Below are 27,949 nucleotides of genomic sequence, written 5' to 3' on the forward strand. Positions count from 1 at the left end.
CATGATGCCACTTGTCTCACAAAGGCCAGAACTGCCATCTTTTAGGACTTTCTCAGCCGCATGAGACTTTTGGGCCTACTGGTTTTGTACATAATTTTAAAAAGAATTGTATAAGTCAGTAGGCACATAAATTTTTTTCTGCAGAAGTATCATTTATGAATTCAAGAAGTGTAAGCCATTGCATGCAAAAACAATCTAGGTCAAGCATCAAGTGGTGTTGATGGTTCCCCATGAAACTGTTGTCATTATAAAGGTAGAGATTTTGTGCTGCTTTAAAAAATTACTTTAAAAATCCCTCTTATTTGAAATGTACCATATTTATAAGATATTAATGAAGATTTGGAGTCTGAATAAATAGCTTTGCATATCATGTATAAATTATTATTATTGTTTTTGTTTGGAGGTAGAAACTTTACCCAACTTGAATGGCAATAAAAGATAAATTAGCAGCATTGTAGGAATTAGGTCAATATTTACTATGCATATAAAAAGCTATTCTGAATGTTTGAATTGTCATGACTTCAAAATGGTAATGCAATTAAAAGCAAGCTATTACTGTGCCAGAAATACCTAGCATGAAATACTCAAGGGTAATGAAATTTCATTTTTCTTATATTGCTTTTCAGTAACGGGTGAAAAATAAAATTTTGTGGAAGAGATTGCATTGAAACTGTACAACAGTTTCGGTCCAACTTTTGTGGATGTTTGCTAAATTCTTAGGTTTCTTGTAGCCTAGGACTAAAGAGCAGTATCTGGTGTACCTGTGTCTAAGTAGCCTTTGGTTGCATTCTTTCCAATTACTTGCAGGTTTAATGCTTGATTGATTATTTGTTGGTCCAATAAGCCTTTAATTTTTCATGAGGCAGTAAGGTTAGGTAATGAAAACACGCAGACGTTAATAAACTGGCTAATAGAGTGGATAAGATTAGACACAGCACTGAAAGTATCAGAAGCCCTGTTTCCTCTTCCCATCTCACACCTTCCATGTCCCCTGGCCTTGCCATTGCTTCCATGCCTGGACAGGGCAGGCAGTGGGAGGGTCATGGGGGATATGCACTTCCCTTCTGGAGTCAGGACCCTTCCGAGGCTAGTGCTTGCTTCACCCACAGTCCCATAGAGGGAAAGTCTGGGAATGTCCTGGGTGCTGAGCGAATTCACAACAAAACCCACCTTTGGCTCACTGAATTTCAGAGACACAACTTCCAAGCATGGGTCCCTGGTCATATCGAATGGTTATAGTGAGAAAGTGCAGGAAATACTTCTTTCCTGTGGCTTTTAAATAGCTCATGTGCGTGGTTTTGAGTCTTGGCATTTGTTAACAGCCAGAGCACTAATGCACATGGTGTTTTTTGCACTGTATGTGGTCAGTGACAAATATACATTCAGCACTGGGTAGTAATTGGTGTCTTCTCTTTCTTCTTAGGTATCGTATGTACAGGAAAAGCCAAACAACAGGCTTCCCTTCGCTAATCACAATTTTTTCAGCACCAAACTATCTAGATGTATACAATAACAAAGGTAAGAATTTAATTCCTGTTAATGCTTCTATTTACTCAAATAATTTGGTGTCTTTTCATTCCTTTATTTATCAGTTCATGCTCATTTTCTTCCTCTTTTTATTAGTTCAAGCCCATTCCACTTAGTGTATAATACAAACCTAATTAAATACGTTGCAGGCAGATGTATGCCTCTGAACATAACTGTGTATTTTAATATGCCTTAGGATATTTCTGTATTTTGACTGCAAGTTATTAAGTAAATGTTACATGGGAAGCAAAACTTAAAACAGCTCTATTAACTAAGAGAAGTAGATTAAGAAATGCTCTGGGCGAAATGTTTAGGGCCCAGTGTTCCTTATAATTAATTATCTGTTCCTTGCTTCTTTCCAGTAAAATTATTGGAGTTAGTATCTGTTAACTGTCCCACCAGTTACACTTTTACAGATCATGAGTGGATAAAGCATAGGATGGATATCTGAGTTCCTTTATGTTGCAGGTTTTTTAATCCTTGACCACTGAAATGTAGAAAATTAAATATAAATAGCCAAAAAAAAAAAGGTTACTACAGAAGTAAGAGTCACTGGTCACCGTATAAAGGCTCCACTGCATGCAAGTCTTTGCAGCTTCTCTGAATTTATTCATTTATCGCATTCTGAGAAATCTCTAATGAACTGGAAAAAAAGACATGTTTCTAAAAATAATGTTTTCTAATAAACCTGTCCTCCTGTATCTTGAAGTGAGCAGTATTGTGTACTTTCTTCTAGTCCCCATAATTAATAAAATTGTGTTCCTCTGTGAACATAGTGAAATAATTATTTCTCAATTATATTCTTGAAAGTTGCTCCCTTGCAAAGAGATCCATTTCTCTTGTGAAGGGGTACTTTTAATCTGGATGTTTGTTTGCAGAGGAAGCAAGCAATACTTACTTTTAAACTTGAAAAAGAAAGCTTCTTCAGGCATCATTTTGTGTTACAAAATTTATAATATGTAAGCTTTTGTGCCATGAACTGTATGCGAGGGAAGGAAACGCTTCACTGGTAGATAATGGGGTTTGTATACCCCAGATTTCTCAACATGCCTGCTAACTTGTGGAAAAATTAATAGGTTATTCTGCAAAACCATCAAGCAGAACTCTCAGTAGCTACTTTTGTAAAAAATTAATGATGTAGGGGTTCTGCTAGCAACCTAAGAAGTGCAGGATGATGTAAGGAATGTGTTCATTTTCCTGGTAGGATCATTGCACTGGTGGAGAGATGTGTTTATTCTCCTGTTTGGCTGCTTTGGGTCGAAGACTTAGTGATCAAAAGTCAGTACAAGGAATGTGGTAGAAAGTGTTTATTTCTTAGGCATGGAAGCAGTTCTGTGCAATGAGGGCCCTGGTGAATTATGTGAAACTTTGTCTTGAAGGCTAATGTTAAATGGAAAGCAATGTTCAAAACCTTGAATTTGAAACCACAGACTTTGGGTAGTAAAGGGAAGTGCCCCTCTATTATCTCCATTTCCAAAGAGAGGGCAATTTCCATTGTTCCAGCATGCTCCACTGTGACAGGCATGTCTTACATGTGTTGGAAAGCCTATTTTGATGGAAAGCTGTACACAGTTTGCTGAGAGGTGCTGGTCATCTGTGGCCACAGCTGGAGTTGATGGGCCCTGCCAGCGATACCTGCTCAGTGAGCTCAGGCAAATAGCACTGATGCAACATCAGCACCCATGTGCCACTCCTTAATATATAACTTGTTGTAAATTCAGAGGCTGACCTTTAGCAGCTTTGTAATGGATCTCCACTAAGTTTATCTGCTTCCTTTCTCTCTCATTAGAAGTTTTGACGCATTATTTTATGTGACGATTGTGCTGGCTCTTGGTATTTAAAGTATATCATGCATAGTTTTTTATGCTGCATTGCTCATACATCTTTATCTGGATAGTCTCTGGGTGCTTGCTTCCCTCTTCAAGTTTAAAAGCCCATTATCATATAGAATGAGTCCGAAACATGGCTACCTTTTGGCTTCTTTGGTTTGCAGCAAATGAATTAACTTGAGAGCACAGTTTCTGACTGACTTCAGGATAAAAAAGGAAGTCATTCCGTTAATAGGTGTTGTCATGGAAGTTGCTCTAGCTGACTGATTGTGCACTGGTGCAGAACCTGATTGATTTTTACAGGTCATCTGGAGGTTTGGTTACTGTCAATCCTTGGAAAAGGAGTTACTCTTCTACTAGTAAGCACCTTCTTTGTCTGGTATGCATTCTCAGTGTTCCTCTGATTGTCAGCCAACAAGTCACCCTGAATAAATTCCTGAGAGGCTCCAGATCCCACTGACCTGAAATGGGTCATTTTTAAATGCAGTATTGTTTAAGATAAATACATTTTGTAAAAAGCTGCAAGAGGCTAAGAATGCTTATTTTCTACCCCAGGGTGATAGTTCTGACACCCATTAAGGCAGATGTAGTTTCTTGAGCTGCTTCAAAGCACTTCAGGAGTAGACCTGTTTGCCAGCTTTATCCAGGGGCTTCTTCAGTCCCTGCTGGAGAGCAGCCATGGGAACAGATGTGTCCTCAAAGAGCAGTAGGGAGACAACGATCTCAGTGCAAAAGAAGGCTTGACAGGAGTGGCTGAAGATAACAAGGCCATGTTCAACTTATCTGCTGTTAATAATGCTACCATGGAGCCTCTGCATGGGCTGTCTCACAGTGCTGACCCACCATGGGAACCTCTTGTGGCTTTGTGCTGCGGGATTCTGGCACCGAAGGGAGTTTTTTGTATCCCTTTGGTTCCTGGCTGTTGCCTCATGCAGGCTGCCTGTGTTACTCATGCACCATGTGGCTGCGGGTGCTGTTACAGCCCCAGGCCACACACACAGAGCTTTGGGTGCCAAAGTGAGGTTTTTCAATTAGGAGGCTCCTGTCGGGGTTTCCCTCTGTAGTTAATGGAGACAGAGAGAGGTGCTTTCAGGGGGTGATTCAGAGACTCAGAAACTGCCTCGATATTGGGAGGCTTATGTCCTCCCTTTTGCATTATTGTCCTTCTCCATTACTGTTACTAATTCCTTCCATATTCATTATACTGGAGAGTACTGGCAAAGGGAAGGAATTTTTATATAGTTTTTGGCAAGTTTGAGCTACTGTTCAGTGTCTCTTCATAGCTTTCTCAAACATTTCTGCATTCATTTATTTTATTAAAAGGGATAAGGATTCTTTACAATTATTATTAATACTCATTACAAGAAATACCAGTGCATTGGTGATTCTTCTAAGACTGCTGCTTCTGGAGAGAAAGCTTATGCAAGAAAATAAATGTTAATTTGGTTGTGGTAGCTACCAGTGACTTCAGGGCCTCAGAGATCACCTGTGCTGATCAAGAAACGCTGAGAAGGTTGTTTAAGTACAGATTTATCCCTGGGTTCCAGGGTGCCCATAACTAGGAGAAATTCTCAATAGCAGCAGACTAAGAGGGTGCCAAAAATTACCTTGTGGTATGATCTGGCCTTGTATTGTGTCTAAACTTTCATTCCTGCATTCAGTATTTTTAATGCCTTAATTAGGGCTTGTAATGCTATTTATGCATACCTCCAAAAAAAAAAAAATCAAGTGAAAGATTCTACAGAAAACATTGGTGATACTGGCATTTTAATGTCTGGCTATCACTTCAGTAACTGTGTGCTTTTTGGCTGAGTGAGCAATTTTAACTTGCTGTTTAAAGACAGACTATTATCTTTTGAGCACTTTTAAAAGACTAGGTTTTGTAGGGGAGAGAGAACAATCGAAGAATCCAAAGTTATCAAAAAAATCCCCAGCATGAAGTTTCTTGCAACATGCTGCAACGTACATGTGTTGTTACTGAAAGGAAAAGCAGGAAAAGAAAGTCAGTATGCAGGAGAGTTTGGGATAGTGGAAAAATAAAAGACATCTATAAATCGGTATGCCTGTTAATGTATCATAAGTAATATGTCAGTGAAGTGTGTGTAAAGTACCAGCGTGAAGTATGCCATGGATGCTAATGAAGAAATGTACCTGATCCAGATGGATGTAATGGGAAAATTATTTTCACCTGGAAAAAGAGAGAGTAATATACCTAGAAGACAAGTATGATCTGTGAGAAATATTAGCACTTTGAGGGGAAGAAGAGAGATGTGACCTCTGTTTGCCCTGTCAGTTTTCTTTAATGCCTTATTTCTGCTGCTGTGATGAGATCTTGTCACAGAAACAAAAGCTTTTGAAGAAGAGTTGTCAGGGTATCTAGGCCATCTCATTGCTGATGCAGAGAAGTTTGCCAAATACGATTTTTGCAGTCTGTTGATAAAATCTTGAATGTTACTCCACTCTTTCTTTGCAACATGCAGTTGCACATGTAAAATCAAAATCTTCAAAATTTTGTAAGGAAAGATGTTTCCACCTACAATTATCTTCACTTCTGTACTGGATTATTTAGACCATTACCTTGTATAGTAAATAATTTTTCTCCTTTGATAATATTTAAAAGCATTGAGCATTTTACTAACCCTTTTCTCTGACCTGACTTGGGCAGAAAATGGGTTACTTAGCAACTCTTCTTGAGAAGGCACTGTTCCCAGTTGCACAGTTAATGCTGAAGTTAATTTGGCATTAAATCATAAATTGAAATTCTTTCTTAGGTGTGAAGAATTTCAGGGATTTTTCTCTGATTCATTTTCTAAATGCAGGATGAGTTTTCTGAAAGAAAATTACAAGAAAATTAGTTAAATTGTTTGCTAAAAATAATTTTTTTTTAGGTTATTAATCTAAAAATATTCTGGGCTAGTATTTCCACCAAGCTCATTATTTTTTTCCCTCTGATTATTTTTTTCTGGTGGAAATGTTATCAATTAAGTTACACTGAAAAATGATTTGGCAGATTGTGGAGCATGATATGTAATATCTTTGAGAAATTCAGAACTATCTGTCACACAGTTTAATGTTGTTCACTTTGCTTCAGGCCTTGACCTATCTCCAAATATATAATCTTTTCAAGCACCATTTGGGATGCCAGAGTGTCTGAGCCATCCACTCACATCTGACAGATGTGATACAGTTGTTCCAGGCTCATCTTTAACTGAGAGAGACCAAGGAGGTACAGCACTAGCTGCTGTATTTGACCCTGAAAAGATTAGAAGGGCTGTCTTCCTTTTTAGCCAAAGGAAGGAGGTTTCTTACCTGCATAGTTTTCAACGCCCATATTTCCAGCCTTAGGGGTAACCTATGTTAAATGCTTCAAGCTAAACAGTACCAATGCCCTTTGCCCACTGCAGTAGTGTTTCATTTCACTCTTGATTTTCAGCATCCAGTATCTCAGTTTACTAGCATTGGAAAGAAGTGTAATGTCATTTGGGCTATCTCCACCTCTTCACAAAACATTAACTTTTAAAACTTACTTACAACAGCAAGTATTAAGATTAGGTTAAAATGTATGTGTGTGTTAAGAATAATAAAATAAGATTCTTGCTCTGTTTGGTGATTATACATGATAATGGCCGGTGGCTTGGTCTGCTAGCATCTGTCTTAGTATGTGTTTGGAAAGAAAAATATTGAGGTTGAAGCCTGGAATAATGAGGAGATGTTGGAGAGAGTAATGTTTTCCTCTCTTAAGGTTTCATAACCAGAGGAACCCATCCCACTTCTGTCTTTTCTATCAGCAGCTGTGTGACCTCCACTCTTGTGACCTTCAAAAGCTGTGTATTCTTTCAGGGCTGCTGGTTCTCCTTCAGCTTCTTAGGCATCAAGCTAGTGTGGACTAAGGAATGAAGCCCCCAGTCTTTTCTGAGCCAACAGACAGGAAAAATAAATCTATCACCAAAAGAAAGCACAGGGGCAGATAAGCAAAGGGAAACTCCTGCTGTTATCTGAGAAGCATTTTCTACTTGATCCAGGGGAAGTTTTCCTCCTCTGACTACTGAGTAGTAATCAGTACTGTACAATCATAGCAAAAGCTCATTTGCTTCATGTTAAATACCTTCATTACTTACCTAATAAAAATATTTTGTGTGCATTGTGCCTGTAAATTACAGATTTTTAATTTAAAATGCCAAAAAAGTATTTGTGATACAGGTAACTACCTTACTTTATTTTATTCTTTAAGCGGAATTTTTTTTTAGAAGGCTTCTCTGTTACTACCCTGCTTTATTGTGTAAAGTTATTTTGAAGTAATTTGTTGAGGAGATGTACAGGTCATTTACAGAGGAGAATTTTTTTTTTAAAATAGTATTATCAGAACTTTCTTTTGTAAGGTATTCAGGTATATAAATTAATAAGATGTTATGAGGATATTTTTATTGTAGTAATCTTAAATTATCTTCATTTCAAAGAAAAAACCCAACTAAAGCCGTTACTGTTTAATTTTATGTTTTATAAATGTTCTGCATAAGGTTCAGGCTTTTTCAGAGGCCATAAGATGCTTTTTAAGGCACATAAAGATGATTTTTTATTCAAATTTCACAGAACTTAGAAATCGACTTAATAGATAAATTGAAGAGTAGTGGGAAAGCGAACTACCTCAGCTCACTAAGATGATGGATTTGAAGGTTTAGTCCTTCTAAATGAATCTTTACAACCATTAAGCAGTCCTTTTTGTGTGGTTTTGGCTCATTTTTTCAGTAACGCCGCAAACTATTTTTTTTTTGTTATGCAATTGTGTCACTGTAATAAGAAGAAGAATGAATTTCGATTTGCTGCATGTGATTTCAGCCAAAAACTGTTGGAAATATTCAGAGCATTGACACTAGTTTTCTCATTTTTTGCTAATAGCAGTATTAAGCCATTTTTTCTTCTACTGAGCAGCAGAATGACTGCCAGTTGTCAGAGTGGGATAGGCAAGAGTCAGATGTGGTTTATTTAATGGAGGTTGTCTGCCTGGCAAAAGTTCAAATTATTGCCAGCAAGCTGTTTTCTGTGTCTGTCAGTGAGTAGGTTTCAGAAACTCCCAGGTCACTCTGGACTCTGGCATTGACCACAAAATGGAAGACATTTAACATCCATCTATTAAATATTTGTGAAGCAACAGCCTGGTGCGTAAAAAAGGTTTCTTCTCTGATTGACATGCAGTCAGTGAAAAGAGAGAAATAATCAGAAGAAATTATTCATTCAGTCCCTTCAGCCATCACTGCATTTCCTACAATGCTGTCTCACGTTGCAGTTGTGCAACTTTATGGCTGGCTATTAAGTGATAACCAGTCCTGGAACTATATTCGTCCCTGGGGAGCCAGAAATGGGAAGGCTGGAGGAAAGGGGAAAGCACAGAATGATACACCTTCTTCTTGTGTTGACTGTTTTTGTTGCTTGTGTTGATTAAATATCCTGCATGCAGTCTCCTGTGACTGCAGTGTTTAAAGAGTTTCATGTCTTTAAGTCACTTTGGTGGTAATCTCAAAATTACCTATTTGGATTACCATTTCAGATATGAGCCTGATGTCCATTAACAAAAGTTAATACTGAACTTGGTGCAGTGCTTGAAAAAGTGGGTGTGGCATAATTATCTATATTTCTGCCTGTGAACAGACATAGTCTGTGTGTTTGTGTGTTGATAAGAATGATGAGAATATTAAATGGTGCAAGACAAATTGTGTTAGTATTGATTCATATTTTAGAGAGTACAGTCTTGCATGCCTGGGGTTCGCATAATGTGAGAAGCAAGTGTCATCTCTTGTATGATACTGTGAATGAAATATGTTGAAAATGTCCATCAGAAGAGCAGTGTTTCGACTCTGATTCATTAATGCTTTTTTCTGTTATCTCCAAAGCATGGCTGTGAGGAGCTCAGATAACTGTGAGGAATGGGGAGTTCTGAATGCTCTGCTTCATTCCTCACTGGTGGCAGATCCCAGAGCTCACATTCTTGACTACTCAGGGATATTAATTCATTTAGCAACCCATCTTAGTGGCAGGGAAAGCTGTTGACACTGCTTTCAGACTGAAAATGGATTTCCACTTCAGTTAGGCTTTTATCCTACTGTAACTAGAGTTCAGGTGGTGCCACTGGTGAGCAGCTCCGTGGGCTGTGCATGCTGTCAGTGTTCCTGGTCTGGTAGCCAGTCACACACATGGCTCATGTCTCTTATTTCTTTTCTTTCTCCCTTCTAGCTGCAGTATTGAAATACGAGAACAATGTTATGAATATCAGGCAGTTCAACTGCTCCCCTCATCCATACTGGCTTCCAAACTTCATGGATGTGTTTACCTGGTCCTTGCCATTTGTTGGTGAGAAGGGTATGTATGTAAATCGGTTTTGTTCATAAAAACTGCAGAATTGTTTCTTAGTCACTGTGCATGTGGCCTCATTTATTTTAAAGGGCAAGAATAATTGGAAGACAGATGTCTTGCTTTTGAGGACAAAGGTTTAGAAATGGACCTGAGAGAAGCAAGCAATTACCAGCGGTTAATCACACTTCTCATGTTTTTTTACAATTTCCACTCTTTCAGTTGATGATGCCATTATCTTTCTGCTGCAGAAATAGATTTTATGGCATTGCAGGCCAGAGGTGTATTCACTAAACAAAATTCTGATTTGTTTTTCTGTTATAAGCTCTTGAACATTCCCTTGGATATTGCTTACTGCTGGGTGGGGATCTCAGCAGACTTCACTACATGGGGTCACATCTTTACTCAGATTACCTTTTATGGGTGTGTTGCTTTTTCACTGGCAAGCACAGAACTGGTGATATTAAGACCCAGTCTGGCTAACTGTTTCTGGAGAGAGTAGAGGGATGCCAGTAGGAAGAAAACCTCCTCCTCAGCCCCTTCTCTGCACAGGCCATGTGGTGCCTCATAGCTGGCAAGAAGAGTCTAAAGAACACACATGATATTTTATTGAAACCTGATGCTCTTGATGGTGCCTAAGTTCAGCTTCATGCTATGAATGGCAAGCACACAAAAGGCATGGAAATACTTTGGTCTAGCATATTAAATGAATACAGAATACAAACTGCCTAAACCCCAAGTCATTTATTCATTGCCCAAGATGAAGCTTGCCTTCATCCATGCATTATAGTGTATTGCTGCAACAGCAATTACTGCCAGAAAATTCTAATAAACTCTTAAAAGCTGCTTGGATAACAGTTCTCTCTTAACAGGCAACTGGAAATACAGCCAGCTGTGTCTTGTACCTGCAGTCATGACCAGCTTTGTTTTGAGCTACTCTTTTGTTTGAGGAAACCTGCTGATGAGATGCCCGAGGTCTCTGTGAACAAAGCAGATAGACAATGTAACAGGGATTAACAAAGAATAGGCAGCTGTTTGCACTAATGGAAGCATTACATAATCCTCATTGACGTGTGTAGCAAACTTCTGTGAAGCAGATAAAACACTTCCATTTTCTTTAGCCATAAACTCAGCCAGGCTGTTTTTAGGTTGGGCGTGTTCTACACACACATTGCATTACTGTAAGATGTTCTGTAAGGTCACTTTTTCAGAGGTTTCCCATCAGCAGCCTGCTCAGGTGGAGCTGGAGGATGCATTGTTGAGGTTCTGAGCTCATGGTGTTCCTCATTCTTATGTCTTGGGGGTATATTTTTATCCTTCCTGTCTTCCAGTGGTCTCACCAATTTCTTGGAAATTTTAGAGCCCAAAGAAGTTATATCAGTCTTTTCCTTTCTATGCAAAGCAATATTTAAGGATTTAAGAGTTGGTGTTCTACACAACTTGTTATTAATTTCCTTTTTTTTATATAGATTTTTTTTTTCTTCAAAGGCCAACCAAGGTAGGAAGCTGTTAGCTTCACTGGTTGTTGTTTATGTGGAAAGTCTTTCCACTAATACTGTCAGAGGAAAATATTAAATCCTTCACTAAAGTAGGAAAAAATGTAGCTTTGTCCCACCCTTCTAATTTTCCAAGCCTTCATAGTAGTCACAGAAGAGGGTTTTAATAACCACTTGACTAAAAAATTTAAAAGTTTCATCCTGTGTGACTTGCACAAGGCTAGACAAGCCTGGTAACACTTTTAATGTTGCTTACTACATGTAGGTGTAGTAAAGTTTTTCTTAATCTGCTAATTGCTTCACATTTTACCTCATAACCTTGGCTTTTTTGTTCTCTAAGTTGCATTTTCTTGGTTTTGATTCTTAGCTGGGATTGTTTTTTCTACTGTTCTCACTCTTTGCTCTAGTGTCTCACAGTTGTCTCTGGCAAGAAATGAGACCAGGGTAGGGACAGCCTGTGGCTGACTCTTTCATGCCCAAGTTGCAAAGTAAGCAAGCTGAATATAGTCTGAATTCTCCAATAACAATGTATCTACTGAATATAGAATAGTTCCACATCTAAGGAATGTGCACTGTCTGGTCTTTTGTCCTGGAATTCAAGGGACACCAAAGACATCTTACAAAGGTTAATGTTCTCTTGAACTGGAAGTATTGTCCAAAACCTGGATAAATAAAGAAATACTCTATGATCTCTCTTGTTGTACCTTCTTCCACTGGAATGTGGTTCCCATTCTCTGGGCAGGGAAATCAAATCCTATTGCAATTTAGGAGCGAGAGGAGAGGGGTCAGTTTGTTATCCTAGTTGAATGAAAGACAGAAAATGTGTTGAGGGGGATAAAACAAATGTTGCCTACATCACTGACAGTTGGAAAAAGGGAGATCATTAGCAGATTTGTTGTGTTCATTGTATTTTGAAAAATATTTGTGGAAACTTGTATTTTTATTAGCTGCACAGGACACTTTCAGCTTCTATTACTAAAGGTCCTGTTGTTTAAAAAGTGGATGCGGTTATTGCACTGAATTTTCATTGACACTGCTACAGCTAGAGTTGGCTCTCTGACAGACCAGGGAAGCTTAATATCAACATTTTGCACTTGTTTTCCATTTTAGTGACAGAGATGCTGGTAAACGTGCTGAATATCTGCTCAGATGATGAACTGGGAACAGAGGAAGATGGATTTGATGGTAAGAGCCTCTACCTTGGTTGAGATTGTTTGCCTTGAAATTACTTTAAAAGCTTTTTTACTAACTGTGAAATAATCTTCTGAGTCCCAGTTGAGTTCTGTGCTGCTGAAAACAACTGTTGTGTTAGACTCCAATGGATTTTCTTGCCATATGCTTCAGAAAGCATTTCCCTCCATGAAATCTGGGTTGTGTTGTCATGAAGGGGTCAGATGATTTCATGCAAAAGATCACAGGTATTCTCATAGTGAGATTAATTATATCAGTGAAATATTATTCCTGCAATGAAGAAAGCTTCCTGCAGAGCTCCTTCCCAAAATGTTGGTACTGTGATTTTGGAAGACTTGAACTTAAGGTATTTCTTTAGTCACTTCTTTTGATGCACTTGAGTGGCTAAAAGGTTTTAAAGAGCAATAGAACATGCATGTAAACACAGAAAATGTTTTAACCTGATATTTCTGCTAAGAGAGAAGTGGACAGTTCTGTTATCCTTTGGTTTGAAGTTTATATGATGATTCATTGCCTTGTACCTTGTGGTTTACTGTAAATGGTACATTGCATCTTATAATTTGTAGATTCTTAAAACTCAGTTTATTTTAGACATAATTTTTTGTTTGGCTGTGCAAAGAAAAATGTTGGCGACTCTCCAAAACTGAGAAAAGCTGAAAAAAATCCCATGCATCCCTGACAACCTGAATGCTTTCAGTGTTTAAAAAGATCTGTGGAAAGTAATAATAGATAATCTATCTAATAAAAGAATCTATGAAAAGAAAAAAAAATACTAAAAAATAATTTTAATAAAGAAGAACCTAGCTAGAAAAATCTAGCACTACTGAATAGTCTCAACATGTTTTTAGGCAGAATGAATGAACAAGGAGGATGGAGAATGTTCAAGTAAGACAAATATTTAATGAAGCTGTAATTGATAATTAAGATTCTCTTTCAAAGTATTTATTTTTAATCTTTGGAACAGGAAGCTAGATCACAGGTTTTGCAAAATGTTTCCTTTGTGATGGAGAAGACTGGTATGGATGATAGTACTTTGATTTTATTCTGAAAAACCAGATGGAATTACCTATTCTGTATCGGCCACAGAGTATGGTCGTGCAAAATTATTTTGCAGGTCTTGGGACAAAGGCTGAATTATTGAAACCGGTAATCAGTGAAGAGGAGACAACACCTGTTGGAATATTGTGCCCGTTTTTTTCTCATGAAATTTAAATAAGCCACTACTCTGTAATTAAAGTAGTGTGTGAAACTGTATGGAGGCTACAATGAGTAAAAAACATGTCAAATTAAGTACACTAGCAGCAAACCATGTGCTTAAAATCCTTGGTTCAAGAAAGCTCTTAAGCGCAGGCTGAAATCCCACTGATTGCAATGCCAAAGCAAAGACTTCATGGGAAAGATTTTTTAATTAATTCAGCCTTGGCCTAATGCTTTCTTTTAAAGTTGTGCTGTAAGCTTCCATTGGGCATAGATCACCAATGCCTATACTCTACTAAAACTTTGGAGTGTCATCATTCCCATCTCTAAGTTAGCGTTCAGGAGCACGTTTTCAAAAGCAGAATCAGAAATAGGGAGGTGTTAGGGGTCTTGGGGAACAGCAGCCCTCTCTAGCTGTAGGAGGTCTCTGTATCCACTGTATTTTTTGTGAGAGGAGAGTGAACCCCCATCCCACCTCCCTGGCTGTTTTGCCATGGCACTGCTCCAGGCTTGGAGTTTGCAGCATTGCAGGTGTCTAAGCAGGCAGACAGGCTGAAGTCCTCTGGGCTCGCATGCGTGTGTAGTGCATAATATCTAACAGCAGTAAAGTTTCCAGCTGAGGAATAACTAAACCATTCTTACTACTGTAACACTAATAGTGTTACCTAAACCTGCTCTCAGTTTTTTCTGTATGAATGATTTCTCTGTGTTAAACATTATAGTAAGGAAGATATTAGAAATGCAATTGTCTTTAGCATGTGTAGCTAAAAACCAGAGTTGGCATATGTTCATGTCTACTTTCTCAGGTAATCAATCCCCTTAGAGCTGTAAAATGGGCTCTGTGGCACTGGTGCTGCAGCTTGCTGTGGGCTCACACTTTTACCTACAGCCCACTGTACATGTTAGGCTCATGGGCGTTGTACATATGGAAGAGATTGATGGGTTCAGACATAGAAGTAAATTTGAGGTTGATATAAATTTAAATAGAAGCTGACATCTGTAATGATTTCTTAGTGGGTTCTGATTTCTTAGCTGTACAGCAAACAAAAATCCTGTTTCCTCTCAAGTTGAGTTCCTTCTCTTTTTTTTTTTTTTTTTCCCTAAAAGCCTTGTGCTTTGAGGGAGAGAGGTACAAAATGAGTTGTTTCATTTGTGTCCTCAGTGAAACAGACTAGAATGATTACCAACTCAATCAAAACTGTTTCTGTAAGGACTGTCTACTGACAGTCTTGTAGTGGCTCAACATTTCCATTGTTCCGCTTCAGGAATTTCTGTCCAGCTTCCTTGGAGGACTAGTCCTGTGTACCTGCTGACAATTTTTTAGCAGTATTTCCCATAGAAGGAAATGCCCGATATCTGTAACACCAGATGCATTTTGTTTTATGGAATGAAAGATATAAAGATATAAAGATCAACTGTATTTTTAGATCATCAATAGTTTTCAGGGCTCGCTGCTGATTTCCTTTCTCTCCTTGCAGTTTGAACATGCCCTGACCTGGGTTCCTACATGTAGTGAGAATGGTCCATCACTATGGTTTGCACTGATCATTCGTTACCTTCTTTTACACTTTCTTGCCTTCTGTCTTCCCCTCTCATTCCTGCCTTCAAAACAAAGCCCCATCAGTATTGCCTGACTTCACTGCATGGTGTTCTTGTGAGCCCTTTTTTATTTATTATTATTTTTAGTTCTGAGTCATGTATGTTGCATCCAGCCATGAGCAGGATGCTCAACAGCATGTATTCCTTTTTTTATTCCCTGCCCCCTCACTGTTTTTTCCCCCCTAAGGAAACACATCCTGGGGATCTGATCAATTTGTTGTAGGCAGTTTCTGTGTAAGCTTACTGTGAAAAAAGCCTGAATACCGTAATGCCCTTTATCCCATATGTCCCTGCTGGCCTGTATTGGCCTTTTGGTTTCACTCACTTTAAAAATGAGAGAACATGATAGGTCAAGTTTCCTTATCTCTGATAGTTTCCTCTTGCTGTACTTTCTCTTTCCTGCTTGCTGTGGTGGTTGCAGTATAATCTGATCCAGAAAAAAATGTCTTGGGCAAATGTTAGTTCATGTGCTGTATGTTTGTGCATCAAACATATCACTTAGCAACAGGAGCTGCAAATACCTCTACCTAGCCAGCATCCAGTCAGAGTTCTGTTTTGTTTTAATTAGCAACATTTCTGGCCTCATGCATTTGATTGAATAAACTAAACTGCTAATTAAAAGGGTACAATAATGCAATAAACAGTTTGACACAAATGCACTGCTTGCTTTGTATGCGTCCTTAGGATTTAGCATGAAGACACTCCTAAATTACCTGCATTATTTGTTGTATTGCCTTCAACATTGTAGCTCTCAGCCTTCTCACAATAAAGCCACTGTCAGAGCCATTAGCTACTGTATTTATGCCTGCACTGGAAAACAGTTTCCCAGTGCAGTGCTGTAGTTCCAGCCTAAAGAGAATTCCCAAGTCAAAGGTCTCCTGCCAATCATAACCTGGTTCTGCTCTGAACAGTAGTAGTATGTGACATTTGCCACCTCTCCTCAGTACAGTAAACTGTGCCTGGGGCCAGCTCAGCAGCAACTAACAGAGAGTGATAGAGCAAAAGCAAGAACCTTGTCCTTAGGTCTGTTACTTACAAATCCCTTAGTACTACTGCCTGATGAGCGTTTCTTAGCTTGCCAATAATTTGATTTTTAGCTGGGAGAGAAATGGAGCCATTTTCCCAGTGGTTTGTATTTGTTGTTCCTGCAAACCAGCAAGGATGGACTACAGTGCATGCTTAATTTCTGTGAGCTCATGTCAGAATGTCATTTTTACATGATCTTTGTATTTATTTTTCTCTCTGTGGTTTGGCCAGATGTGGTTGTTCCCATTCCCAAAGCATTTTTCCTGTGAGCAGTATTATGGCATGTCTGTGTCCTCTGCCTCTGGACCAACCTAGCAGCATGCACTAGATGATCAGTGTCCCCAGAACATGTGCCCTGGTGCAGTTGTGCCTGGGCACCAAGTGCTGCACTAGTCTTGCCCTCAAACAGCTGATTTTAAAATGCAGTACCTTGCATGGTGGTGGCATTTGAATTTGCTCACTGAGGGCTGCTGGAGCTTTGAACAAACACAGGTGTGCAGTGGGTAGCACAGATGCTGGTAGGAGCAGCAGACATGGCTGTGACAGTAAGATACTCTGTGAGATACCAGGTGTAAATAAACTGGAGGAATTTGTTTGACCCTTTTAACAAAAGAGGCATCATCACACAGGCACACCCCACATGGCCAGGGTGGGGCTGTTTTTGAGAAGTGATTAAGCCTTATCAAAGCAGCAGCAATAATGTAGGAGAAAGTCTGTGAGAGATGGTGACACCACTGCTGGTCTCCTGCTTGCATGTTGATTTTGTGAAAAACCTACTAACAAGGCTTTAAGGTGAAAAGGTTTGGGTGTTTTTTTTGGTTGGTTGCTTTTCCCCTTTCATTTTCAATCTGTTTCTTTCTTTTTGGATGTTCTCTGCTTAATTTGTTTCTTTTCTGTTTTTCAGACTACTTAAACATTACATTTCCATTGATGTTGTCAAATGTTTTGTATTATTTTCTGTTTTCATTCTACAAACATCACTGATCTTTTTCTTTCCCCCTCTTTGGAATTCATAAGAAGATCCCATTTATGCACAGAAGAAAGGTATTCAATAAGTTGGAAGGCTTACGTTTTATTAATTTTCCTAATGATTAGCTACACAATATATATTAGGATACCAGTGAGACATTTGGTGTTGACTTTTTTATTCAGCACTGTTTTAAATCTGTTCAATCCTACATCTGAGAGTGTTGTCAGCATTTATAGTCTTTGTTTTTCCTTGTTGTGCTGCTTAATCTGAATGTTTAAATTACATTTCATATAAATCCTTCATATCCAGCTTGCAGACTGTGTTTCAGATACCAATCTGAAATCCAGTAGAACTTGTAAATTACTGAAGTAAGATTCAGAGCTTTTATTTTACCCCCCAAATGATTTTTGCACTTGAGTTTTAAACATTTTTTTTAAGTTCCTTCATTCAAAAAGGGTTTGTTTAGATATTGGAAGATCTTTTCAAGATATTTGCCATCCTAAATGAGTCTGTGATTCTAAGAAAGGAAGTTAAAATCTTCAGAGGATATCAGGCAATGTTTGCAAGGGCTAAAATTAACCCTTTTATCTATAGCCAGTTCTCATGTTTTGACCCATTAACTTTCAGATAGCAGAGTGCTAAAGTTTAGCTCAAGTAATTCATCAGGATTTGCAGTAACAGTGAATTTCAAAATATTAAACTAGACACACTTGGAATGTGAGTCTAAAATTTATGTATAAGTAGTTAAGAAATCCACATACTGTGAGGTTAGTGATATTTAGTCAAAACTAACAGAGCAATAAAGCATTGTGAATATCAACTTCATTATTTAGGAAATTATTTTAATAAAACCAGAGAGGATAAATAAAATTACTACTAATATTTAATAAACATGTCATTTTCACAGATTTGTTCCATTAGGAAATTCAGTGGAGGCCAAAATCGTTTAAGCATATTTTTTTTAGTAACTTTAATATGTATCAGTGAGATACAAAATATTCCCTTTGAGCCTGTTGTGTTTTATGATTATGGAAGGGTTTTTTTCCTATACTTATTTTGTATTTAAGTTTAGGACATTGTATTTCACTTCAGTCATAAATTATATTTCCCGTTTTCAGTTCTCAAATATTCTAAACTGTATTCTTCATTGCTGTTCAACTTTTTGAATATCTTTATAACAGCGTGGACTTGTAATAAACAAGTAGGGATTATGATGCTTGGGGGAACAAAGGAAGACAAATTATGCTGAAGTGTTTTAAGGATAGGAAGGGCTGAAAACCATATCTTGTCTATCTTGAGAGTACAGTCTGTGAGATCATAGTACTGAGGCAGGAAGGTGCCACCTTCTATTCCAAGAGTACCCAGCTGAATTGGTGCTGTTTTATTTAAATTTTTTGTTAAGCTGTTAAAAGTATATTACATTAATTCAGTCACAGCTGAATTACAGCTGTTTCTCCCGCTCCTTATGGAATTCCTGTCTGGAATTAGACATTTATGCTCAAGTGTTCATATCTTTTTTATCTTTATATGTTTTATTATTTGCTTTATATTTTTATCTTTATATGTGGGAGATTTGAAAGTATTGATTTCTGATTATCTTTTAAGGAGAAAGCTAACTTTATTCCTCCCAAAACCAGGACAGTATCCTGATATTACATCATATCAGATGCTGCATTTTCCAATACACCATCACCTTTCCTGGTTTTGGTAGATAAACACACATATCATTCCCCTTAGTTACCGGGCTATTCCTAAGAAAGTCCATTGAAGTAATAAATTCCATGACCTCGAGCACCTGTCATAACAGTTTTTCAGGGCAGGAAAGATGGTGTGTGATGTTGTGAGGTGTTGGATTGTTGCATGCTGATACTAGTTCTGATTCCATCACCACTTGTCCAGTTTCATCAAAGCATATTCTTCACTAATGTCCTCCTCATTTTTGCCCCTTTCTGCTGATTTAGCTTCCTTGATTGGCTCTACAGAACTGATCAATTTGCTAGGATTTAAAAAGAGGAATTTTCATTTTTGCGCTCAAATTCTGGAGTAACGAAGAAATGTTACTGTGGTGTGTAGTGGTGTCTGAATAGGCAGGAGTTGTCAGACAGCCATACCCACATGTCAAGGTTAGCTGTCCTTCAGAAACCTTTAGGAGAAATCCTTTGTGATCTATGTGGTTGTGATTTTGATAATGAAACTGGTTTTCTGAGTATATCAGAACATTTTCTTGGGGATGTGGGGGATCCTTTGTAATAAGTACTGTTTGCTTTTTCCATTCAGGTGGTTCTCTCTTGCACGCATCCAAGTAACAAGTACACCTCAAACTCAGCCAAACTGTAGTCTGTGTTGCACTACACTTTTTTCTTAAGGCAGAGTGTTGTGGGAGTTCTCAAATTTCAAAGCAATTGTAATTTTGAGCAGGCCATAGCAGTGATTAGAAGGAAGGTTTTTCTGTGGAATTCTCTTAGTCACTGCCAGCCACCACCATCTCTACCATCCCATGCTTGTTTCCAGGACTCTGCCCTTAGGTTTTATTATCTTTTAAATAATTTTTAACTAGGAATGAGAAAAATAGTGTTTTCAATTTTCACTACAAATATGGTTTAGTTTGGCAAACTGTAGAATTAATATGATGTTTCTTATATTTAGTGTTGAGAGTATTTAGTGATGAATTGTTTACAAATCCCTATAATTGTTTTTAATGTCTTTTCCATAGGAGCAACAGCTGCTGCTCGAAAGGAGGTTATAAGGAACAAGATAAGAGCAATAGGAAAAATGGCTAGAGTTTTCTCAGTGTTAAGGTAAGGTTTTATGCTGTTTTAGTTCTTTAGTGTTGAAGGATGTCTTTGAATGGTTACTTAGAGCACTCAACTGTTAATCAAACAGCAAATTTGCTATTTTAGTATACTGCCCAACTGAGTTCTACTGCAGCCTTTTAGAGATTGTTTTATTTATACAATGCTGTTATTTATTTTGACTCTGAATAGTCTTCCTCAGAGCTTCTGCTGAATACAACCAGATGAACAAAAGACATCAGCAAAAAAAGATTCCAATTACTATTTTTAAAGACTTTTGCTGACCAGGTGTACTAATTAACTTCTAGCCACTGTGAGGCAAGTGTTAAATGTGGGGAAACGGTATGTTATACATCACCCCTCATTAAAAAAGAAGTCAGCTGTCACACTTTGTCACCCACAGATGTTGCTACAGCCATGAGTAACAATGACTAAAAATGAAAGCATCAGGGTCATTTACCTAGAAATCCAGGAAATGCTTGTGCAGGCAACAGCAGCTTGTTCCTTTGGGCTGTACTCCCCCAAACACATGAACATGAGTAACTAATTGCTACCCAATGTTTAGAACTCTACATTTGATGTCTCTAAGCAGAAAAGAAAACATGCTGTACTATGCAGAAGTCTAAATATAGAAAACACAGTTCTCCCTCCCTTTCAGCAGAGTGATTTCTTTTCCTCAGGAAGCTGTGTGTTGGTCTGCTGTAGTCAGTTGATGGCTGTTATGCTTAGTGAAAAAATCAAGGGAGTTCTAAAACATTTACTGTAATGATTACATGATAGATGTAAGAAGAATAAATAAAATATTTATATACTATTTAATTTTGGTGGAAACTGTCCAACTTGTTTGCTTGGAATGCAGCATGCCAGAGTGGGCAGGTTCTCTGTAGGGCTTTGCATGGGCACAGCAGCTCAACCACACCTTGCAGATTACAGCGGCACAGCTTTAAATAGCAAACTTAGATGGAGAGCCTTGTACCTGGGGTTCCCAAAGTTTTACAAGTGACTTACTGGTGATGCATGATCTACTTCAAAGTGGTGTCCATTAAAAAAAAAAAAAAAAAAAAAAAGAGGTTGGCATCATGCCTTTTTTTCCCTGAACAAGATGGGGGAGCAATCAAATGTTTCCACCTGCTCCTCTGTACCAAGTCTGGCAAAGAGCCTGGAGAGGTGGCTGCTACCATCTTCATAAAACAGCACAATTATTTTTTTCTAATGATAGTTGACCAAACAAAGTTTGGGAAACTTAGCTTTCTCCCATAACCTTGAACCACAGCTTCTGGATTGACTGTATTCCATTGTGAACCAGCTTTTTAAATAAAGGATTAATTCACAATAATTGAGAACTTCAGTAAGCAGAACAGTCTGAAATTGGATGATCAGCTGATGTATTTGGGGGTTTAGAACTCAGAGATGATTGACATCAGCCATGTGTCAGACTTTTTCAAGGGGGTCTGTAGGGCAGAAGCTTTTCCCGGGTTTCAAGGATAGAAGAGGGATACAGAGTAATTCCTGCATGTGCTCTGTGTACAATGACATGCATGAGCCTCATATCTTAAATCTGCCTCAGCCAGAACCAGCACAGCCTTTTACAGTTCTTGACTTTTGATGGTCCTGGAAGCTTTGCAGGAAAGACTGAAGATGAAAAATAGATTTGTTCTCCCTTAGCTTTAACCAGCAAATACAGCACATCCTCCCTGTCAACCAAGGCATATTCAGTAAATAAACAGGTACCTGCAACGCATGGTTTTGTGACCAGTCTTCCAGGAGGATGAGTAACATTTCATCCCAGCCACCACTGGGAATACCTTTCTCTTTTTCTGAGAAATTCTGATTCTCCTCAGCTAGGTGACAGGCTGCTGGACAGCAAAAATTTCACAAGGTAATCTTGCAAACACTATTCCTGTAGAAAAGCCTGGGCTATTTTTTCTGTCTTGTCGGCATAATCCATGTAAGCACAAGTGTCAGGTAGTTGTGTGTAACCCTAAGAAGACTGCAGCCACGCCATCATCTATCATCTAACTATATACCAACTTGTTCTGGAAACCCTCAAAGTTCCTGTTTGAGTCATTGTGTTTTACGAAGTTTATTTCACTAATTCTTGAAAAGCTTTCTGAACGATTAGCACCTAATCTGACCATCTGCAAAGGACTTGGTCATCTCTTCTTTGTCCCTTTCCTCGAGGAAGTAACTTGAATATAATGCTAAACACTAATGTTCAGCCATTTTATTGTAAAACATTAGATATCAAAATAGTATTGTATTGAGTTTCAAATGTTATAAATTACCTTTGATGAGAATAGATAGTGTAGAAGGATTGGCTTTAGCTAAATTGAAGACTTCATGATTCCTTTGTCATTGCTTCTCTCCAACTGTATTTCTCAAGTCTGACTTTTCTTTTGGTATATCTAGACTGGAGAGAGGTAAATAAAATACTTAATCTATTATCCTTTTTTGAAATAGAAATAAGTGACATCAAACAGAAATTAAGGAACACTGAAGGCTAAAACATCTTGATATTTGTAACAGAGACTTTGTACATGTGCAGTTTAAAGATTAATAAAGATACAGTTAGTAAACTTAACCCATGAGGGTGAAGCTAAAAGTGCCATTGCAGTTTAAGTAAAAAAAAAAGGTTTATAATGCACTGAATAATTGAGAGAAAGCAAAAGCTTTGCTGTGTAACTGATGATGATAAAAATACTGTGTGAATTCTGAAAATATTTTGCTCTTGCATTAGTTCTAATTGCTTGGGAAGCTTGCAAGCAAAATGGTCACAATTTGATTTTGACTATTATATAGTGAAAAGTGAGTTCAAGAAGAATTATTTTCAAACTAAAAATAGAACTTGAAGAGTATATGTAGTAGGTAAAGAAGAGTTGTTTAAAATACCTGAGTCATTCAGGCATGTAGGTCCAAAGAAAATTGTAAGCAGTAGAATTGCTGAGAGACAATTTTATAGACAAAACCACATTATCCTCAAGTGAATGTGGAGCTAAATTCTCTCTTTGTATTTGCTTCCTGCAGCATAATGTCATTATATACTTCAAAGTAAAGCACTTCCAAATAGGTTTCTCTTAAGGAATTGGGGTCAGTTTTGCTGCTGAGAAAGTATGTCATCACAGGCAGCATTACAGTCCTTGTAGAAAGCTTTACTTAAAGTCTTCTCTGGATAGAGCTGTTGTATTTCCCTTGCCATGTATTTAAAAACTCTATGTATTTTGGAGACCAGCAAAGCATATTTCGGTTTCCTAATGCAATTTTCTTGAATCCATATTATTTTTAGCATACAAAATTATTAAGGACAGTGCTAGCAAGGATGAAAGTGCTTATTAATTTTAATGAGCTTTTAGCTGCCTTTCTTTAGGTGGCTGGAGATCATCAATAAATGATGCACCTGCCTGCTAGTGTAGACAAGAGCAAACTAACAGTTTAAGTTTATATTGGACCACACAGTGTAAGATGCCTAAATGCATTGTTGGCAATATCTGATCCTTCTGGTCCTCCTCCTCTCAGATTTGGCTTTACAGACATACTGTTCCATAGGAGCAGGTTATAATGGTAAATACAATAGGAGTTGCTTATTGTGTGATGCACAGCTTAACAACATACACAGCAGTGAAGGGGACTTCACTGGTGCTGATGTTATCACCAAATTCAGTGTATCTTGGCAAGGAGATTAGAGATGATGAAATTATTGAAGGGCATGTGTAGCTTAAGATGTCTTAAACATATCCTGTGTTCTTAAAAAATACGTTAACTTATTTTTGGTGGTTTTATTTTTCATTTATTTTTTAACTTTTGCAGAGAAGAGAGTGAGAGTGTGCTGACGCTGAAAGGTTTGACTCCAACAGGAATGCTGCCCAGTGGTGTGCTCTCTGGAGGAAAACAAACACTGCAAAGCGGTAAGCCTGTTTGCCTGTGTGTCTTGTCCTGTGTAATAAAACAATTGGTTTTCAACTGCAGAACCTAAGAAAAGTAACCGCAGCTGTCTCAGGGAAAAGAAAAGCTCAGAGGACAGAAAAAAAAAAAAACAGGCAGTTTTTTGTGCTGGAGCATTTGTGAGCAGTTCATGTAAGGCCACTTCTCAAGACTTACTGCATATTATCAATTTTCAGAGAAAATGGGGCAGAGAAATCAAATCTTCAGAATGGTAGCTCAGGATTGTATTGCAGCGCACTCTTTCCATAGTTTGGAGCATCTTTTGGGGTTTTTCTTAAGAGCAGATACATGGCATACTGAAGGTTCAACTTAGCTTATGACACTGAAACTCTTACTTTATCTGATTTGTTCTTCCTCATAGAGAACCACCAATGGAAAATAGCTCTAGAATTAGATTTTCTTTCCTAGAAATTTTAGGTGACAACATGAGAACAATTCCAGTCTGATTTAAACCCAAGTGAAGGGAGGCTCTTAAAAACACCATGTTTGCCTTGTACTCAAACACAATACAGATTGTGAGTTTTACACCAAGTGCGTCTTATTATAGGAGATTGGTAAGTCTATAGTAGGGCTGCCTTTGCTTCCTTTTGGAATAACGAGTGTGAAGTGTTTAATTTGTTACTGGAAGCTCTCCTTATTTTTTTTTTTCTGTGTGTACTGCTGTAAAGTATATTGCAGGCACACATAAAGGTCTCTCATGTATTGAGGTTCTGTTGGTAGTAGATGTAAGAAATAGAAATGCTTTATAACCTAGACACAGTCTCAGCCTCTTGTTTTCCTGTTCCCTTCCTGGAGCATTCTTTCTCTACATTTTTCCCTTTACTATCTCTTTTATCTAGAAGGTTCAGGTATATGGTGGTAAACCTCTTTTTCCCCTTCTCTTTTTCCTTGTTGATGACTTGTGTGTTATGGACATAGTAACGTTCTGCTTTGAAAATGCTGCATTATGATTTCACAGGAGGCCTTTCTTAATGGGTTTGTGGTCTTCATCACCTAGGCTTTTCACCACACAGTTGCTTTACATTTGTTAGAGAATTTGGTCCAAGGAAACTGCTATTTTTGCCCTGGCAAAATATTAGGAATAGAAATTAATTTAAGAAAATTGCCAAATGTTCTTGTTAAAATGGCTAAAAGGAAAATCTCCTCATACTGCAGTATTCTGGCTCAGTAAAACATTACTATACACAAGCTTCTGCATTAGTTAACACGTAGTACCCATTCACCAAATACTCTGAACTTCATATAGTTTCTGTTAAGCACACATATTGCCATATGTATTAACAGAAAATATGAGTGGTATGTTCTGTTGTGGAAGTATACATTTTAGTCATCATTTTTTCTAATGTGTCAGTGCTGGTTTGGATCTAGTTATTCATTTCAATTTCTCATCCTAGTTATCATGTTTTTTTTTCTTTTAAGTTTGCATTGGTTTTGTTCCTTGTTTTTTGGCCATCTCTCTTGCTTTGCTGCTTGAGAGGCATAGGCTTAACTTGGTGCATGAGGGTTAAATCCTCTCATTTCCCCATGCAACAAGATAATAGTATAGATATTTCAGAATATAACTTAATCCATATTTAATTTCCTAACTGGAAGATAAAAGTTTGGGTTTTACATAGGGGAAAGCAAGACGAAAAAGAAGATAGGACTTCCTAAAAACTTGACTTCTTGAGCTATTCTCTAAACCAGAGAAATTCAGAGAAAATAAAAATTTATTTTTAAATATTCGCTATGTTGGGTTGCATTTAATAATTTGCATCAGCTTCTAAATCTCTGACTATATAAAAAAAAGCATACCAAAGCTGATGGCTAAAATTCAAATGAAATTATGTATTTAAGAACAATTAATGATTTCACAACAGTGGTAACATGGTATTCATAACATTGCAGTAATCTCCGGTTACAACGTCTGCACTCTGACCAGACTTTGCAACTTTGGAGGTCCAACATACAATCTTACATCTACATCCATTGATCTAAATAAAATATTAGCAAAATGTTGCATTTCAGGGAGTGGGTTGACAAAAATAAGGTTTACGGATGGAGCAGACTGGGCAAAGTTGCGAGCACAGGCAAAGCTTTCTGAGCATCCCATACTGTGGGGATGTTTCTTTTAGTCAGGAGAGAAAAAAAATAATTTTGTGAAGTTGTATATGGAATTCCTTTGCCGTGTACTGGCATCAGTACTTTTCAGGCCGATGTTGTAAATTGTATGAATTTTGTGCAATGGCTTTATGCCATTTTGTGTTCTCTTTTGTCAGGGCAAGTCAAACTGCTCTTACTGAGAGCTGGGACAATTATATAATGACCTTTTCAGGTCAGATGTGCAATATGGAGGACATTTATGTTTTGTAGTTCTTTTGAGTCAAAAGAAAATTTCTTAAATGTGTCTTTAACAGCGTTTTGTTTGTGAAACTTCTACTTTAAAACAAACTCTAGCTTAATTCAATCTGCAAATTACTGTTTTTGTGTAAACATTTCTCTGTGTGTCTGTTTTGCCAAAATCCAGCACTTACAGTAACATTAGTGTTGTAGCTCCTTTGCTATTCACTGACTTGTTCTTGGAGTTGAAATCCTCTGCTCATTTTTTCTCATTCGTTTTGCTACCCCTTTCTTCTCTTCAGCTACTGTTGAGGCTATTGAGGCTGATGAAGGTAAATTGGCCAGTCCCCTTTCTGTTGGTGCCACAACAGATAAGGGCTCTGCTGGGTGTATTCATTTTGCTGTAGCTTGTACAGATTGTGTGGGTGTTGGGCTAACAATCGTGGCTCGGTATTAACCAAAATGTAATTGCTTTAAAGGGGAAAGTGTTTTGTTTTGTTTTTTTGTTTTGTTTTTCTTTCTGTTGCTGCTGTTGAGGTTTTATTCTTTCTGTAAGTTACAAACATGTTGGAGCTGCTGTATGTTGAGTTAAGCACTGAGTAATGTCACAGGAGGAGATCAGGGAACTTGGATTTCACGGGACATAACTTTGGCAGCAGCTCGTAAATGCTTTGTGACACAAAGCTCTAAAGCTGTGCACTGGAGGCTGGCTCAAACTATCCTCAGCAATTTCTGGTCAAGGAAAACACATAGATTTTTATATATTCTCTCCTTTTGTTGTTGTTTCTTTTCCCTTTTTTCTTTATTTATGCTTCAGTTTGTTTCCTTTCTTTTAGGTCACTAATAAAAAAAAAAATTTAGTCTTTTGTTATAGTACAGCATGTTTCTGTTTCCCTTTAAAAGTAAAACAACATGAGACATTTGTCTGCAAGATGTCTGCTTCTTTTGGTTGTGGCAGTTTACACGCTGAATATTTACATTAGAGAAACCATTAACACAGGCACCATTTTAGCTGCATATAAAGTGACTAGCTGCCTTAGAAGATTTCTGAATGTTCAGTATTGAAAACTGATGTTTTGTTGACAGACCTCTAATTTAACCCTTAATAATTTTTAACACTTCAGTTAAAATCAAAGTAACCATGTATTGCAATGCAGATGTACAATGTTTGTTCAGTATTATGAAGTTTTGGAAGAAGAATTTTCAGAATTCCCCTTTAAAACAAAATTCTTCAGTTGTATTTTGTTCTTGCCCCTCTCAAATTTTCTGTGGGTATTTTTTTTTTAGTTAATTTAAAAACAAAATCTGGTGATTGTTGTCCTTCGGTAAGATGTGCCCTTTCGGCCAGTTGAATTTGTTTTTGAATTTTGTAAAGCAGTGAATAAAATTACAGAAAAAACAAGTAAGAGAAAATACAACTGCTTTCTAAATAGCAGTGAGTAAGCTGCTATTTATGTTGGAATTATCTATTCCTATCAGCAATCTCTAATCTGCAGTGTGCATTCTTGTTGACAGTTTGGCTGTTTTCTGTGATTTTCTGTGACTATGTGTTGTGTTTTAATAGACTCTCAATGTAACCTGCTAATTCTCATTGTCTGACCAGCAACTACAGCAGAGCACCTTCTTTAGTGTTACAGACAATCATGTGTCTACTGGAAATACAATCCCTTAATGTGCCCCATGCCAGCAATATGCACCCCTCAAGTTAATTCTTGATTT

General features: G+C 37.7%; 1 protein-coding gene across 4 annotated transcripts in view; it reads left to right on the top strand.

Annotated features, from left to right (window-relative positions):
* Positions 1-27,949, top strand: part of PPP3CA (protein phosphatase 3 catalytic subunit alpha) — a 170,430-nt gene that overhangs the window by 140,351 nt on the left and 2,130 nt on the right. Inside the window, exons 8-15 of one of the 4 annotated variants that reach the window (XM_062493819.1) lie at positions 1,424-1,518; positions 9,585-9,710; positions 12,308-12,382; positions 13,475-13,480; positions 17,619-17,636; positions 19,894-19,978; positions 23,777-23,874; positions 26,533-26,562. In XM_062493819.1, the coding sequence (XP_062349803.1) occupies positions 1,424-1,518; positions 9,585-9,710; positions 12,308-12,382; positions 13,475-13,480; positions 17,619-17,636; positions 19,894-19,978; positions 23,777-23,874; positions 26,533-26,562 (533 nt within the window). The remainder of the gene's footprint in view (positions 1-1,423; positions 1,519-9,584; positions 9,711-12,307; positions 12,383-13,474; positions 13,481-17,618; positions 17,637-19,893; positions 19,979-23,776; positions 23,875-26,532; positions 26,563-27,949) is intronic. The other 3 variants (XM_062493817.1, XM_062493816.1, XM_062493818.1) reach the window with 3 other exon arrangements.

Source organism: Cinclus cinclus, chromosome 5, assembly GCF_963662255.1.
Source record: "Cinclus cinclus chromosome 5, bCinCin1.1, whole genome shotgun sequence".
Lineage (NCBI taxonomy): Eukaryota > Metazoa > Chordata > Aves > Passeriformes > Cinclidae > Cinclus > Cinclus cinclus.